Below are 18,077 nucleotides of genomic sequence, written 5' to 3' on the forward strand. Positions count from 1 at the left end.
CAAGGTAGCTAGGATGAAATGGGTTCTGTCACATATAAACCCACTGACAGCAAATGAGGACCCCACTTTTATGGACATGAGCCACGTCATACACATAGATGAGAAATGGTTCTATCTCAATCCTGATAAGAGGAGATTTTATCTCCTTCCTAAAGAGGAATATCCCTATAAGGCATAACAGTCAAGAAGATTCAAGCTAAAGGAAATGTTCATGGCAATCATTGGGAAGCCATTGTATGGCACAAATGGGGAACTACTCTATGATGGGAAGTATGGCATATTCCCATTCACTGTGAAAGAGATAGCTAAGAAGTCAAGCAAAAACAGAGCAGCTGGCACATGGGAAACAAAGGCGCTTCAGAATGTCAATAAAGAGGTAATTAGGGAGATGTTGCTGACCAAGGTCATACCAGCCATTGTGTCAAATTGGCCTCCAAGTCTTCCAAAAAATGTGGTCATTCAATGGGACAATGGAAGGCCATACCAAGTGCCCAGAGATGAAGAGTTCATAGTAGCAACAACAAAAAATGGGTTCAACATTCAAATTGTATTCCAACCAGCACAATCACTTGATTTGAATGTGTTGGATTTAGGGTTGTTTAAGTCAATTCAGTCTTTGCAATATCAATCTTATCCTAGCAACCTAGATGAGCTAGTTGAGAAACTCATTGAGTCATATGACACATTCAACCATAAAGTCAAACAAGTACATATGGGTGACTTTGCAGAGATGTATGATCAAAATTCTAAAGGCACAAGGTGTGAACAAGTACAAAATACCCCACATGAACAAGAAAAAGCTTGAAAATCTTGGAATTTCACCAGATAAAGTTGAGGTGAAGAAGGAAGTTGTGATGGAAGTTGTGGAGTACCTAAACACTATGTTTAGGCCAAAAAATCAAGGCACTCGAGATGCAGCAGAAGAAATGGAGGTTGATGAAAACTAGGGGACTCATCAGACCAGAGCACAAGACCAGAAGTACATGGACTGCCACACATAACCACTTAACTCTTCTTCCTTTTTTTATTTTTTATTTTTTATTTCTATGTTAATGAATAGGTGGTTAGGTGTATTTTGTTTATTAGGATGATCCAAACATCTAAGGCAGTCATATATAACAACTTTTGATCATGTAATGGTCCATATGTATCCACATTTTGAATGGAATGAAATTGAAAATCTTTTTTGTTGTGTGGACAATAAATCCATCAAAAGAGTGTGTGTGATTGTTGAATACAACACTTCAAAACAAGATTACCTCAACAACAATCTCAATACAGAAATTGTTGGAGCAAAACTCTTGTATGAAGTGAAATTCAATGGAGTCCCTTCATCATTTGGATTAGAAAACAACACTCAAGTCAAGGGAATGGGGGACTCAGTTGTTGAGTGTATGAAAACACTATCATTGGGACTACATGGTATACAAAATCACCAACATAAGGGGACTCCTTAATGTACAAAAACAACAACAAAAAGGGACTGACTGTGTTCTCTCCACAACTGATCATTGAGAACATTATAAGTTGACAATAGTCCAACTACACAATACCAAGCACACAATAGCCTCATCACTCATCAACCAAATTCCCCAATGTACCATTAATCAATATTCCAAAAACATATCAACCACAAAAGTATTCAATCTAACAAAATCAGGAAGGCAAAACCAATTGCATCCAACACAATAAGAAAGGCAACAACAATAATTTGAACACATTCATCAAGCCAACAATAATTTCCTCCAACACAGTCAGCAAATCAGAAAGGCAAGAACAAGTTAATCCAACACAATAGCAAATCAAATTACCCAACTTCATACCCAACAACATAAATTAACAAAACAGACAACAACCAACACCAACAGGGACTCAAATCAAATTTAATCCATCAATGAACAACATGCATGATAAATAATAAAAGGAAAGGGACTCAAAATCGAAATGAAAGAAGTTAGGGTTAGAGATCGTTATGCAAGCAGTAGACCTGATCAAGTATGACCCGACCCGATTTTGGGTAGAATTTTTCGGCCCGAAATCGAGTTGGGCCCGGCCCGGCCCGACTTTTTTTTGGCAGGTTTGGGAATGCGTTTTTATGCATATTTAGTTGATTTTTTAGGCCCGGCCCGAAAAGCCCGCACGACCCGACCATTTTGGGCGGGTTTGGGCACAAAAATTCCGTCCCGGCCCGAGAAGTGGGAAAATTTTTTTAGCTCTAGCCCGGCCCGCCCAATGATCACCTCTACCAAGCAGTCACTCAGAGGGTTGAACCTTCGGGTTCATCCTCTTCACATAGTGTTTATAAACAAGGCCCTGAATTTCACCAACTTCAAGGGGAGGAACACTGCTGTCAAGCTTCTTAGAAGGAGGGGATGAATCCTCCTCGTTCTCAGGCTCATCATTAGAGATTTCTATAACCTCATTATCAGGAAGACCACGCATCCGCCTTAGAGCCACCAGCGCTGCCTTCCTTCTAGCCCGGATCTTAGTGGGAGGCCTAGCCCTCTTAGATCTGGGCTTTTTGGTTGGGACAGAACACCCCTCACCGCTTTCAACAGCCAGATCTATAGCTTCCTGGGTGAAATCAAGCGATTTCTTGCCACAGGACTCACCCTGACCCTCAGTCCTCTTCAATTGCTCCTCCTCATCAATGTTTTCAAGAACCTTTCCCAAAGCCTTGTGAGTCGTCTCAGTACAATAGAGACTAGATTCACTCAATTCATTGAATTGGCGAGGAAAAGGAGAGTTTGTCTCAAAGGATTGAATGAGGGAAAGAATTAAATTACCCTCCTGCTAAATTAGTAGCGATATACGCGCCGTGAAGAGGTTCAAGGTTAACCATTTTGTTGGGGGACTCGATTTTTCAAACCACTAATGAGAGAAGGAGAGATTTGGAGAGAGAGATTGCATAAAATGAAGGTTGAAGAGGAGTAATAAGGTTGAAGAACAAGATCTAGGGTTTATGTTCTGGAGAAATCTCCAGAAGTAAAAGGGGGAAAACCCAGCCATCGCAATTAATTTTGGGTGGTTAGGGAAATGAATAAATAGTGGTAGTTGGGGGGAAATAGGATGTTTTTGGTGGATTAGGTTTATGATAATCAAATCAAAATAAGATAAGAGCATACTTATGAAATTAAGATTTTTTAAGTAAGGGTAAATCAGTCTTTTTAAGCATTTTTGTTTACTAAAAAAGGAAAGAAAATGGAAAGTTGCACATAACCTTGATCATCCGTTTTTGGCAAAAGTTGCACGAAACATTTGACGGAGGTAGTACTATTTTGGGCGTTTCAAAAAGATCTATCCATATTGAATATGTTCCATTTTTAACTTAATTTTTTTGGAATTAATTGATTGTGGATTGATGACATGGTTCTAAGTAAGGAAATCTCTACCTTGAATTATGCATATACTTTCCCAAAAAAAAAAAAAAAAATCAAAAAACTTAAATAAGGTAAACTAATTATGAATTATTTTGTACTTTAATGTTAGATTCCAAATATTCTTCTTTTCTTATTTTATGTGATTTATTCCATATGGAACTAATATTATGAAATGGAGGGAGTACTATTTATTGCATTAAAATTGTATTTAACCTATAAATTTACACCTTCACCTTAATAAAATAAAATAAAAAATCAATTTTTGGCGGGGCCGGTGCCACCCGGACCCCTTAATAGGTCCGCCCCTGAAGTTGAATAAAATGTACTCTTTCCACAATTAGTTTGATTTCCCGTCCCCCAACCTTAAAACTTGGTAAGATAGTTTTTTGGTGAGAAATTACAAAAGATTTGATCTCAAGTCTTTATTTTCTTTGCAAGATTTAAGGAATCTAATGTGAGTAACAATGATCATATTGAGCACTTTTTCGAAATCTAAACGATCACCAAGTTAGATATTTGTTTCTTGAAGCTTATGAAAGACTTTAATTGGGTTGCATGTTAAACCTGCACACATATAACTATATAAGTACTCCCTCTATTTTTATTTAAATGTTTCATTTTTGACATTTCAATCCGTAAATTTAACTTTTGGGTTGTCCAAAGTAATCCGATGTGCTCAAATAGACAAAATGAACACCTCTGGGCCTCTTCAACATTAAATGAACCAAATTGCACTTGAACCTGAGTTCTGAGCTTTTAAATGGGCTATTAGATAATAGGTCCAAATGAGAAAAGTCATTTGAACTTCCAAACATATACAAATCATAAATTGAATCATTTATAATTCCATTAGGTCTTGATTTAATTTAATCAAGTTGGTTTTCTTACCAACACCCCATCTTTAATTGAGTAGCTTATGATGGAATGTAATCCTCAATTTTCTTGTTATTTGATAAAACTAATAATAATAGTGTTATAATTATGTTGAGATAGAATATATTCTTTGGACCATATCTTTTGCTTCTTTATCACTTTATAATTAAAAAGTATTTAGCAGATAAATAAAACATTATTTGATTGGACCACCGTGCAATAGCAGAAATAAAATCATAAATTCTGAAAGGCACTCAACACTTGTACAAATATTTTTATTTTTTTTTGATAGGTTGTACAAGTACGGAGTATAAATTTTGAAACCACATAAAGTACTACGTAGAGTATAATGTTGGTTGCATAAGGAAACTTCATATAAAACCCAAAATAAATACTTTATGATCAAGGCAAAGCAGCAGCAAAATTTACAAAACATTGTCCTCAAAATAAATACTTTTTTTTTTTGTTTGTTTTTATATAAATGGTCCCAATTAGATTTTTTTTGTTTATTTCAAATTAAAGAAAACAATATGAATATTTGTTCCATTTCTTTAATGTTTTTTAGTTTAAAATAGTCATTAGAAATCCAAGGATGGGTGAATGAGATTTAAAGTCATGTTGTCTATTAATACCATGTTAAAAGATTATCTTAGCTTAGAATTGAATTATATATTCTTGATACCATATTAAAAGATCATCTCAATCAAAAATTTAAACTGATGGGTGAAACCCATGATTGATTTATATATTCTATCACGCCCTCTCACATGAATTCAATTAATTAATGTATTACTTTCTCTGTTTTTTTTTTTTTTTTTTTTTTTTTTTTTAATACTTGCAACACTTTTTTTTCACGCTTGCCAATACATTTATCAATTGCTAATATCTTTAATTACCAATATGTAAAAATTACAAACTTTTGATATTTAAATAGTATAAATTGAGATGAATCTAATAAGGTCCCACATGACTATATATAGGAGTATTTTTTTGACGGGGACTATATTTTTTCTTAGTTATAAATTATCAATGCTAGTCAAAGTGAATAGTGTAAAAGTCAAACTGTTACAAGTATAAAAAAATGGAGGAAGTATTATGTACTAGTAATATACGTTTTTTCCGAGTGTTTATATTTTATACTCACGAAATATTATAAACAAAATGTTTAATAAGGTCAAAGTGATAGAGGGAACAACTGGGCTAAAGGCTTAAAGCAATACTTATTCTATTCACCTAATTTTTACTTCTTATTACTTCTTCTGTTTTTTAGATGTATTAATTTTTATAAAAGGAAGTTTCAATCTAGATACATAATTTTACTTTTTAACTAAAAATTTTCTCTACCTCTTTCATATATGTCACAATGACCTTCCTTATTTTTTTTCTATTTCTTTTTTTACTTCAAAAATTATCTAAAAATCCATATTATCAAAAGTGATGCATTTAAAAAAATACAAATGAAGTATTTGCGTTAACATCAGTAAGACTATCAGCTAAAATTATATGAGTATGCAAATTATCAGTGGCGGACTTGGGCTTAGACCTGGTGGGTCAAGTGACTCACCAGGCCCAAAAAAAAAATTTTAAGTTAATTTTTTAAAAAAAAAAAAAAAAAAAAAAAAAATCAGTTTTCCCAAATTCACGAATTCAGTATTTCAGTTCATGGCCTTCAATCCTTCATGCCCTAGCCAATTCGCCTCTTCCCTAATTCCCTTCAAGGCTTCAATCCTTCGCCATCATCAATCACCTATTCACCTCCATAATCGCCTCCTCCAGTCCTCCTCTTCGCAGTTCGCAACTCGCAACTTCGCAAGTAAGCATCTTCCTCACTCCTCAGTTAGTCAGTTCCTCTTCGCAGACTCGCAGTTCGTGCCTTCGACCCTTCGTCTTCCTCTTCGCATAAATTCAGGTGAGGTTAGTCTTCCTCTTCGTCTTCCTCAGTTAGTCTTCATCTAAATTTGTTTAATTGTTGATAACTTGATAACTTGATTGTCTTGATAATTGCTTGATTGCTTCGCTAATCGCTAGACGCCCAGTGGCCCTAGACGCTGCCTAGACGCCTACTGAGTACTGATTATTGTTAATTGTTAATTTTGTTATATATTGTTGTGATTTTGTGAATTGTTCAATGAAATTCTGAATGGTGAATTTGTGAAATGTTTGACACTTTAGTTCCTCTTCGTCTTCCTCAGTTCCTCTTCGCATAAATTAATTAATTAACTTAGTCTTCATCTAAATTTGTTTAATTGTTGATAATTGATATTACTTGTTAGTTATGAATTAGTAATACTAAATTTGATTCTTTGAACCCTAAATCCCTAATTGTTCAATAATCAACTCAATTGTTCAATAATCAACTCAATTTCAATAATCCCTAATTGTTGTGATTTTGTGAATTGTTCAATGAAATTCTGAATGGTGAATTTGTGAAATGTTTGACAATTGACACTTTACATACTTGTTCAAGCTGTGATGCTGTGATGCTGGCCTGCTGCCCTGTGAGCTTGTGATTTCAAGCTGTGAAATGGTGAATTTGTTAATTGTTCAAGCTGTGATACTGCCTGCTGGCCTGCTGCTCGCCTAGTCGGCAGTCGCCTGCTGCCCTGCTCCACTGCTCGAGAGTCGAGAGCGTGCTCTGCGCTCACCGCTCTTCGCTTCGTCGCTTCTTCTAAAGTCTAATCTCCTATTCTCATTTTGCTAGTAAGTTGATTTCTAATTTTTAGTTTAAAATTCTAATCTTCAATTTAATCAAGTCTAATTAGTTAATTCTATTAAACTTTGGTTGATTTGTTAGTTGTTCACTTCAAGTCTTCAATCACTTGTTTGTTTGGTAAACTTTGAACCTTTTGTTAATGAGTAATGACCTTAATGTAATAATGTTGTTGGGTTTTAGATGAAGTTTGAACCTTTTTGACCATGTGAATATGTGATTATGTGAATTGTGGTTTGTTTGGTAAAATGATCTTTGTAAATAATTTTTCTGGGGAATTTTGCTTGCTTTAGTTGATTATTTATTCAAATTTCAGAATGAAGAGAAAACGCACTCCAAATGAACTGCAAAACATTACTAGCTTCTTTGCTAAAAAGAATCCTACTTCAACTTCTCTTCCACATCCCACACAAAATGAACAAACTATATCTCCACCTCAACAGAGTGAACAAACTATATGTCCACCTCAAGAAAGTGAACAACATTCATCTCCATCTAATTATTCCACTCAAAATTCCCCTCAAAATGAACAAGGCCAATGTTCTCCTAATGCCCCAATCTTTGGTGAAAGATTAAGTGAACATGAATTTGCTAATCTTCCACAAGATCCAGGAAAGAGGATACTTGATTATCGATTGTGAACATGAATTTGCTAATCTTCCACATACATTTGGTTGTATTTTGTACTGTTTTGAATATTTGGATGTATTTTTTAGTACTATTATTTGGTTGTTCGGTAAATTTTTTTTTTTAGATACTTGATTATCGATTGTGACTCACCAGTCGGAAATTCCTGGGTCCGCCACTGCAAATTATATGTTGGTGGGAGTCCAGCACTACTTTGGAGTGAGTTTGCATGGTGTAATTTCATTAATATTATTACACAAAGTTTCGGTCAGCGTTACTTCAATCGGTGTTTTAGTAAGCAATACAAAAAACGCACTACTACTACTATTATTATTATTTATTATAAATAAAACCACAAAAGACATAGCACTAGGGTCAAATTGGGAAATACAAATGCCATAGAAACTTAAATATTCTCTGGAAAATGGCCAGAGTGTAGTCCAGGAACCAATGCCTGAGCAAACTACTGTTTAAGCTCAATGATATGTGGCATATGTTGTTTGCCAGCTGCCCATTTTTGTTGCTGCTACTCATAAGGCATCCCTATGAATTTTATCATATCCCCAAATTTTTTGTTAGTTTTTGTAAATAGAAAATGTATTCGATTTAAAAGGTCCCATATCTCTCTAAATTTATACTTGTACAGTTGTACACTTGTATTATGTATTTATTTGCAACTTTAGAAGATACTATTTCTCTATCAAAACTCATCAGTATGAATTCAATGAGATCTCATTTACTTGTATATTTCCCTTTAATATCAATGTATAAATGCATTTAAATCTCAGTCATATCAAATCAAATCATGTTTGATTCTAACAAAGCATACAGGAAATCCTTATTTTAAATGAAGAAACGAGATCCTTAATCATGTTCAACAAGATACATATTGCTCCCTCCTACGTGTACATTTTTCCAAAATTATTTGTCTACATTGTTTTATTTGATACATTTCAAGGTTTTTCTACGTAGTAACCCTATAATATTGGGTTTTTTGAGTTGTGCCTTGTGTATTAAGAAGCTACACATAATAATCCATGTGTGCAATTAGTTAGTCAACAATAGCCTTGCCATATTACAGATTGCCGTAAGGTTAATAACTTCTCTTCACTTTTCCTTGACACATTCCATATTTTTTTTCCTTATGTTTTTATTCATCAGCCGATATGTATCTTACTAAAAGTGAGCATAGCAAATAAAAGTGAGGAGGAGAGTATAAAGTTATCAATTTTTAAAAAACAGTGATATCATAGATTAGATCGTAAATTTTACCTGAAAGGTGACTAGTTTTAAGCCAATGTGTCTCGCCAATCAAAAATATTCCTAAATCAAGTTGACCGGGATAGAATTATTTATCACCATTGCCAAAGTTCATCACATGCATGAAAGAACATAGTATACCAAATGGCAAAGAAGTGCTTAATTTTCAATTTCAAAATTGAACCTATATATCTACTAGACTGCCGTAGATAAATGATATAAATTGATATTAAAGAACATAGTATACCAAATGGCAAAGAAGTGCTTAATTTTCAATTTCAAATAATGATATAAACTTAGAAAGTGATATTACTACACATATTATCTTGTCCATTAGTATAAATACACATCCTACTACCAAAATTTTGCATCAAATTCTCTCTAAGATACTAGAACTAGAATAAACTAGCAAGAAAAAGTGACAGATTACCAACAATAATATTTACCAAATTAATATACAAGTAGTAAGCATAATCTTTATAAACTTCCATTTATAATTTCAGAAATATCCTGTAGCTTCACTACTTGCTCAAAAATAGCAATTCAAAAGAGAATTCCAAAGATGAGGAGAGGGAATTAATATGCACACTTCTTCTTCTTCTTCTTCCAATTCTGTAGCTGAGCTTGAAACTGAGGATGATGCTCTAAAGCTCAAGCTTTTGCTTTCATGGCGGCTGCTTTCTGCCTCTTTCTTTCACTCATCTTCCTCTTTTCTCCATTTCCAGGTACTTTTCTCACATTTTGGTTCTTACCCTCTTCATTTTTCTTCAATTTTTGCATACCCTTTTCACCATTTTGGAGAAAAATGTAAGCTTTTTCAGTTTTCAATAGTTTAATTTGGTATGTTAAAACCTAGTTTTTGTCACACATTAGCTGGTGGATTTTTTTTTTTTGTCAATTTTCAGTTTAATTCAGCTATGTTGAAGATGAAAAAAAATTGGATTTGATTGTATTTTGATGATTTTAGTTGAATTTAAGCCAAACCCATGTGTTAGTTTACTAAATTGAGTGAAACCCAGTTTGAAATTTAACTAATGAACAGTGATGTATGAATTTCAGCTCAAGGGGAAATAATAGCAGAAATTAAGCAAAAACAAGGGCAAGATGAACCCTATATTGGTGTAAACATTGGAACAGATGTTTCAAATTTTTTATCACCATCAGATTTGGTATCTTTTCTTCAAGTACAGAAGATTAACCATGTGAGGCTCTATGATGCTGACCCTGATTTGTTGAAAGCCCTTGCTAAAACAAAGATTAGGGTCATAATTGGTGTACCTAATAACCAGCTTATTGCTATTGGATCCTCCAATGCCACTGCCGCGACTTGGGTGGGCCGGAATGTCGTTGCTTATTACCCGGAAACCACCATCATTGCCATTGCTGTGGGTGATGAAGTCTTGACCACAATGCCTTCAACTGCCCCTTTGCTTTTGCCTGCTATTGAGTCACTTTATAGTGCACTTGTGGCTTCAAATCTTCATTCTCAAATTAAGGTTTCAACCCCACAATCGGCTTCACTGATTTTAGACCCTTTCCCACCGTCTCAGGCGTTTTTTAACACCTCTATGACTCAATATTTGTTGCCAATTGTGAAGTTTTTGTCTAGGACTCAATCTCCTTTGATGATGAACTTGTATCCATACTATGTTTTTATGGAGAACAAGGGTGTTGTGCCTTTGGATAACGCTTTGTTTAAGCCCTTGACACCTTCCAAGGAAATGGTTGACCCTAATACTTTGCTTCATTACACTAATGTGTATGATGCAATGGTTGATTCGGCTTATTTCTCTATGAAGAACCTTAATGTCACTGATGTTGTAGTGCTCGTTAGTGAGACTGGATGGCCTTCTAAGGGGGATACCAAAGAGCCTTATGCCACTATGGACAATGCTGATACATACAATTCGAATCTCATCAAGCATGTTTTCGACAAGACTGGCTCCCCGTTTCACCCTGAGATCACATCTAGCGTGTATCTATATGAGTTGTTCAATGAGGATCTGAGGTCACTCCCAATCTCTGAAGCCAATTGGGGATTGTTTTATGGAAATACTACGCCGGTATATTTGTTACATGTTTCGGGAAGTGGGACTTTCTTGGCTAATGACACAACAAACCAGACTTACTGCATTGCCATGGAAGGAGTAGATACGAAGACTTTGCAGACAGCATTAGACTGGGCATGTGGTCCTGGAAGGGCTAATTGTAGCAAAATTCAGCCGGGAGAACCTTGCTATTCGCCCAACAATGTCCAGAATCATGCTTCTTATGCGTTCGATAGCTACTACCAGATGGAGGGAAAGTCTCCTGGATCCTGTGATTTCAAAGGCGTTGCCACGATCACTACCTCTGATCCTAGTAAGTCTTTCCACCTTATCTCAGCATCTTATTCTATGAAGTAATAAATCTAATATTATATTTCCATTCTTTCCTGTGTTTAAATTAACCAGAAAGGCCATTATTAGGTACCTAATAAATTATTTTTGGCTTTAAACATGATTTTCGTCACTATCTTTAAGAAGTTTATGAATGAATAACCTAGCTGTCTGAAGTCCAAAAGGCATACAGGATGGGATAGGAATTTGGTTTGCCACCAGTTCACTCTTCTATGCATAAAAGGCAGGGAGATGTTAACTGTTAAGTGTAAAGTTTAGTGAACACAATAAAGTCACTATGCATAACCTCTTGGTGAAGAATTGAAGGCACACTCTTTGGTTGCTACTTTTGTTATTGCTTAATTTTTATAAGCATCTTATTACAGATTAAAAAATGGCTTTAACTATGTCGGTAAATCACTCGCAGCACGAATGTGTAGGTGTAAAGTCTAAAAATAGTTCAAATTTTTAAAAGCATGATTCATGCTGCTAATCCTGTCTGTCTTTTTTTTTTTTTTTTTTTTTTTTTTTTTTTTTTTTTTTAAAAAAAAGGAAGAATCTTTTCAGTGATGTTGATTTTCTAACGTCATGAGCATATTTGTTCTTCAGTGAAATTCTATTTGATTTTCCAGTCTTTCTTTATCACACTATGTTTACCAAATGGGGTGACAATTTAAAGAATAAGCTGCATTATGACAATGCAGAAAATGAGAAATGTTGGGGTCTATAACAACAGTCGGGAATAGGAAAAGTCATATGCCTTAAAAAGTTAGGAAACTAACACTAATATGCCCTCAACGAACCAAACTACGGTTAGCTTTGGTTAAGGAGAGAATATGAGCATGGTAGGATTTTTCGCCCCCTTGTCTAATTGTTAGCCATTTAGCCTAACTTGAACCAAATTTGCATAACAACACTACAAAAGACAAGGAATAAAAGTGGGTTCCGCCATACGATATTTTTTCTTAAAACATAACATGCCCATCCATTATTATTTCTCGTCTGCTACTCCATATAATATAGTAGTATTATTGAACTGTTTAACATATTGCTTGAACAGTTTAGTAACCTAGTTAACACACATATGCTAAGAAAACCAGACAGTTATGGTTGCAACTTGCAAACAAGAGTCTCCAAATTATCGGACTAGAGCATCGATGTATTTGATGAGTGAGAACAATTGCAAAAGAAGAGCAAGTTTTTCTAGCCTAAAAAGGGGAAGAAACACTGCTAAAGTTTTAAGCTTTATTTTCCCCTGGATTGAGGTCCAATTTAGAGGGAATTGAGTGAAAAAGATTAAAGATGACACCTTTTCATAATCTGGAAATCTTAAATATAAAAAACTACAGTACTGTGTTAATTTGCTGATGCTTTGTACTGGAAATACTTGACAAATGGAGCCCAACCATACTTTGTCTGAGTCTGACTGCATCCTTTATGGAGTGCATCATGCAAAACAGCAAAAATAGTCTGGCTTTTTGTTCAGTTGGAATGACCTAATATGTTTTTATTATATGTTGGGCATCTTGCTACTGAAAATGTCAATGCAACTAGTCCAATATTATGCTAGTATATTTTTGTTGTTATTATTATTTATTTATTTATTTATTGATTTTGGCACTTAAACATTTCTATTTATCTGAAATTTTGTAGGTCATGGGAGCTGCATATTTCCTGGAAGGTGAGTGAAAGAAATCTGGTTTACCTTTGATATTGAATGTTCCCAACTTGAGGGTAATTTGGTAATTGTGAAGGGTGCTTTTAAGGACGTTCTTTTACAAAGCGTGTCTAAAAAAATATTTGAGCGAGCTTTGGGTGCTGTCCACACTCATATTTTACCCCCTTAAAATGTGAAATTGATAACTATCACCTTGATCTCATGATAACTTATTGTTTGTTTGTCTTGCCTTCGAAAATTTTTCCCAAGGAAATATTGGAAAAACAAATTCATTTAACAAGTGACTGAAGGGCAATTTTGCCACTAAGTTAGAAACTTTGACAATACTTTCTTTTGACAAATTAGAAGTTTTACTAACAAGTCTTATCTTATTTCTTCGTGTGCAGTAAGAAGGAAGGAAATAACACAAGGGAGGTGGTAAATTCAACTCAAGTTACTAGTGGATCATTCTTTAGATATGGAAGCAATCGAAAAAGTTTAATGGATAATGTCCTGATATCTTTGTGTACTATTATGTTTCTGCGTTACTTCTCCAACTCATGTTTCTAGTAAGTAGCTGAGGATCTTTAGGTACATAATGATAGAAGGTGATTTTTTGGGCAACTGTAATATCTTGTTGTAATTTATTCGATATGGTGTAGGACTGTAGGTAATATGGTATTAGTAAGGATAGTTATTTATGATCCTGCCGAAGTAACTGAACTTTAGAGGAGTGTCGTTTGGAGGTTTGCCGAGTTTTATTGTTACTATAGAGTACATGATCTCTCATTACATGATCCCAAGGGCTAAAAACTCTATTTTTATGCCAATCTCTCATTACATGATTTACATCACCTTTTGGAAAAGGAAGGGATCGAAAATTGACAATCAAGTCATGACTTATGACTTATGATTCTCACGAACACTTTTTATAGTTCTCCCTCTATCTTGGTGTGACCAAAAAGGTAATCGAAGAAGAGAACTATACTTCATACCCTACTCATCCGACTATTTACAAATCTACAATCAAAACATTGATCATATACGAACTTACCGAGTACTGTAAAGGTTTAGCTATAGAAATACATAATACTTGCAATCCATTTTCCATAGCCCATGACCAAACGAATGACTTTTTTCATAATAATAATAGTTAAAAAAAAAATGTTGTAAAATTGGGAGAAACATGAGAGATTGAGAGAGAATTAATGTGTATATCTTTATTCTATATGATGGGGGTATATACATACAATATAATTAAGGTTTGCTTGCATAACAATAAACCGTAGATCTAGAATATTCTGGATGATACAAGAAGGATATGGGCATCCACCCAATATTTTATAACACTCCCCTTTGGATGTCCATTATTATTGAAGATTGTGTCTCGTTAAAACCTTAATAGGAAAAACCCTGTGGGATAAAAACCTAATTAAGGAAAAAGAGTACAACATTCTTCGTAATACGCTCGAGATGCTGCCTCATTAAAAACCTTACCAGGAAAACCCAATGTGGGACAAAACCATGGTCAAGGGAAAAATAGTACAACGCATATTTTCCTCCCCTGATGAATACATAACTTGAGATCTTCTAGTGCCGCAGCAATGAATCCAATATGGTTGGATATCTTTTCATATGTAGTAAAATATCATTCGTTGAACTTCGATCCTCCTAAATTGAATTTGCACCTTCAAGTCTCCAAGTCTTCACGTGAACATGTGAAGTGTCTTCATTTCATCATACATGTGTTTATCTTTACTATCATTAATTTCAAATCTCTGTTTAATAGTTGATTTAAAAGTTAAACTTATACGGTTACGCCTTCTTCTGGAGGTCGTGAATAATAGAAACTGATGATCATTATTTAATAAAACATTCTTTAGTAATTATATGGCAACATATGATATTATTCATGTTGCTCTTCAATCTCGTATGAATTAATAATATAACACGTAATTATATTCATTGATCATGGTTCTTCTGGACCATAATAAAACAATTCACGTATAAGTATCCTATTGATATTCTTTAGAATTTTCATAATTGACATGATAGCTCTCTTGCAAATACAAATAGTAAATCTCACTAACTTGCATATGCTCAAACTACAGGTTGAGATGTCAATGATGTAGTCACATAGACTTTTCAAGAGTTTGATATATAATAATTGCAATATTCAAGATATAAGCTTTGTAGGGCTGGATATTTAAATACATCGTATATAGGTTCTTCAGTAACTCTTCTTACATGATTCATAACATGCCATTAAATCGGTTTCATCAATAATTTCATCACATTATAAGCCCATCGGAATATAAATATCTCTTTCTAATTTTCCATTAAAGTTGTAAATATGTCTTACTATACTTTGAATGAACATTCACATTCACCACAATTATTGTATAGAAACTAATGCATGTAATATGAGATATAAACATATTAAACAAAATATACAATGAGTAATGCATCTAACAACTTCTGACATATACAATGAATAATCCATTAACCTAAGACTCACACATGCATATGAACATACATAGGACTCAGAATAATGCAAGACGCTATACAGTGTGGATTTAAAAATCCATATTTCATTGGACTTCTGGTCCATGATAAACTTCTAATTATTATCATTATGTCGATATTAAAATGGACATATATATTTCAGATCCCTTATTCACTAAGCCATTCTATAATGCATATGCATATTATTTATCGGTTCCATAGTATACCGGTATTATAAAATTCAGCAAGATACAATTTCGCATGCTAATTTACTATGATATCTGAATACATCTCCAATTGGTACCATTATAACCTTTTTCATATCATAGGCCATCTATTATAATTCTTAGATATCTATATATACCACTTCTATCTGCGTTATTTCATACATTATGGTATTAATATCAACTACACTATCTTGCAATATATCACATATATTGGAACAGATCTTACAATCTACACTTCAGGTGTAGTGATTTAAAGAAAAATTGGCAAGATCTATCTTAATGTATGCACATAATATCATTATCATTATGAGCAAAATGTATCTCTCTATGCTTCTGGTTGGGTCATAACGGTATATAAATCAAATCATAAATGTGCAACATATCTTGATACAAAAGTTGGCATGTAACTTTACAAAGTATTATTATAGGGATCAACTAATTTATAAATTTATAATTTTGCCAACTTACTCCAATTCTTCTCCCCCCTAAATTGGTAAAATATCTCAAATATCGGGGCAATTCTTCACCAACTTAGAATATAATTTCATGTGCAACAAATTTCATCTCGCAGGATAATCATATTCAACAAATTTCATCTCGCAAGAAAATAGTCATATTCAACAATTTTCACCTCTTCTGGACAATAATTTAATTTCTATCTCTTCTGGAGATCAATCTTAATAGGGAGTCATGTTTTGTGCAGTTGACTATTTTCTTATTCTATTTCGTATGTGCTGACATAAAATAGCCCCAATCAAGAGATTAATTTACCATTAAATCACTTGTATGAAAAGCCACTGATCTTCTAATTCTCCAAATACTTTAATAATGAATTTCTAGTTACTCAAAATCTCTACACATACAAGTTGTTTTAGTGAGCTTATGGCCAATTATTACTTGTTCACATGCAAAAGCATATAATAATCTCTTGAAATTCTTCAAAAAAAACTATTAAATCATAATCTAAATATAGCTCAATCTCAACGTTATGTCTTGCCATTCAATTCATTTCATAATATCTAGTATGAGAGAGCGTCAGCACATTATTTCTTTCATATCAAGTTAAAGTTAAAGTTTCCATGACGGGTAATTAATTATTAAACCCAGATGACCTAATTTAGTTATCACATCCAATCACTTCTCTAAATTTGAACTCTGGTTAGTTTTTCAACACTAGTGATCACTTTTTAAACTTACTTTATGTATGGCCATGAATATAATGTGATATTTGAACACCAACATGTGTTTTTTTATACCATTGGCAAGACAATCAACTAATATTTTATCCAATAATTAATCATACTCTGCTGGAGTTTTGACTATAATCTTGATACATGTTAATCTTGTTGGATATTTCATACTCTTCCGGAGTCTTTTATGTGATCATGGTACATATGAATTGTACTAAAAGTGATTTCTTCTAGAAATGTAACGGAATCTATCACTTCCTCAAACTTGTCATTGTCAATAGCGGTTCCTTTCCTTTTCGAATATATGATAACTTGCTATTTGATACGATTTTAGGGTGTTTTGAACCTAGTTTACTTGATATAAATTGCGTTTTGGTTCATTTTTACTCTATTATTATGCAATTCTTGTGTATCCTATGCTTCACGGGTTGTTGGTGTTTTTGTTGAGATTCTAGGTTCAAAAGAACGACCAAATGGAGCCCATGGATACAAAGCCGAGGTTAGAAGCAAGAAGATGGATGAAAGAAGCCAAGGAAAGGCATTATAGAAGAAAAGATGAAAAAAGGGGTTTAGAAGACCCTGCACGGCTGTGCCAGACCTTGCACGTCCGTGCAGGAGGTTCCAGAAAGCTTCAGCAAGCTGCCAAGGCCTGCACGGCCGTGCTTAATCTGGCACGTCCGTGCAGAAGAGGGTGCACGACCGTGCCAGACTTTGCACGTCCGTGCAGAAGTGCTCCAGAAACTCAGAACATTCTGCCAAGGCCTGCATGGACGTGCCAAATTAAGCACGTCCGTGCAGATGTAGCTGCACGTCCGTGCCAATATCTGCACGTCCGTGCGGAACTGCTCGATTCTTAGCAGTACGTTCTGCCTCAATTTTGCCCCCTCTGCACGTCCGTGCCAAACTTGGCACGGCCGTGCTTAGCCTTGCACGTCCGTGCCAAATCTGGCACGTCCGTGCAGACCTGCAGTCGAACTCCTTCCTTGTTTTCTCCGTCCTTTTTATTTGGGGGTCATATAAATACCCCTTTAGAGCTCATTTGTACGGGGGAGGCAGTTTTTCAGAGCTTTTCTCTTAGTTTGTAGTCTTAGAACATTAAATTCTCAAATCATTAGTTAGTTCTCAATTATTAGCTTGGAATTATTCAAATTCAATCATTGTAGAAGACAAAATCCACCATTGTTGCTCACCTTGAAGCTTCATAGTAACCATTTCTTACTCATCTTTTCTACTTCTCTTTACTTTGTTGTTAATTATTTGCTAGTTCTTG

The 18,077-nt window shown here is 34.3% G+C and overlaps 1 protein-coding gene across 1 annotated transcript; it reads left to right on the top strand.

The window, feature by feature from the left end:
- The first annotated feature begins 9,170 nt into the window (after window positions 1–9,170).
- LOC110687385 (glucan endo-1,3-beta-glucosidase 1-like) lies at window positions 9,171–13,680 on the top strand. The gene is made up of 4 exons (XM_021864031.1): window positions 9,171–9,575; window positions 9,910–11,211; window positions 12,882–12,909; window positions 13,293–13,680. The coding sequence occupies exons 1-4, from the start codon at window positions 9,518–9,520 to the stop codon at window positions 13,453–13,455; spliced, it is 1,551 nt and encodes a 516-aa protein (XP_021719723.1). The 5' UTR covers window positions 9,171–9,517; the 3' UTR covers window positions 13,456–13,680.
- Window positions 13,681–18,077: the final 4,397 nt, after the last annotated feature.

Source organism: Chenopodium quinoa, unplaced genomic scaffold, assembly GCF_001683475.1.
Source record: "Chenopodium quinoa cultivar QQ74 unplaced genomic scaffold, ASM168347v1, whole genome shotgun sequence".
Lineage (NCBI taxonomy): Eukaryota > Viridiplantae > Streptophyta > Magnoliopsida > Caryophyllales > Amaranthaceae > Chenopodium > Chenopodium quinoa.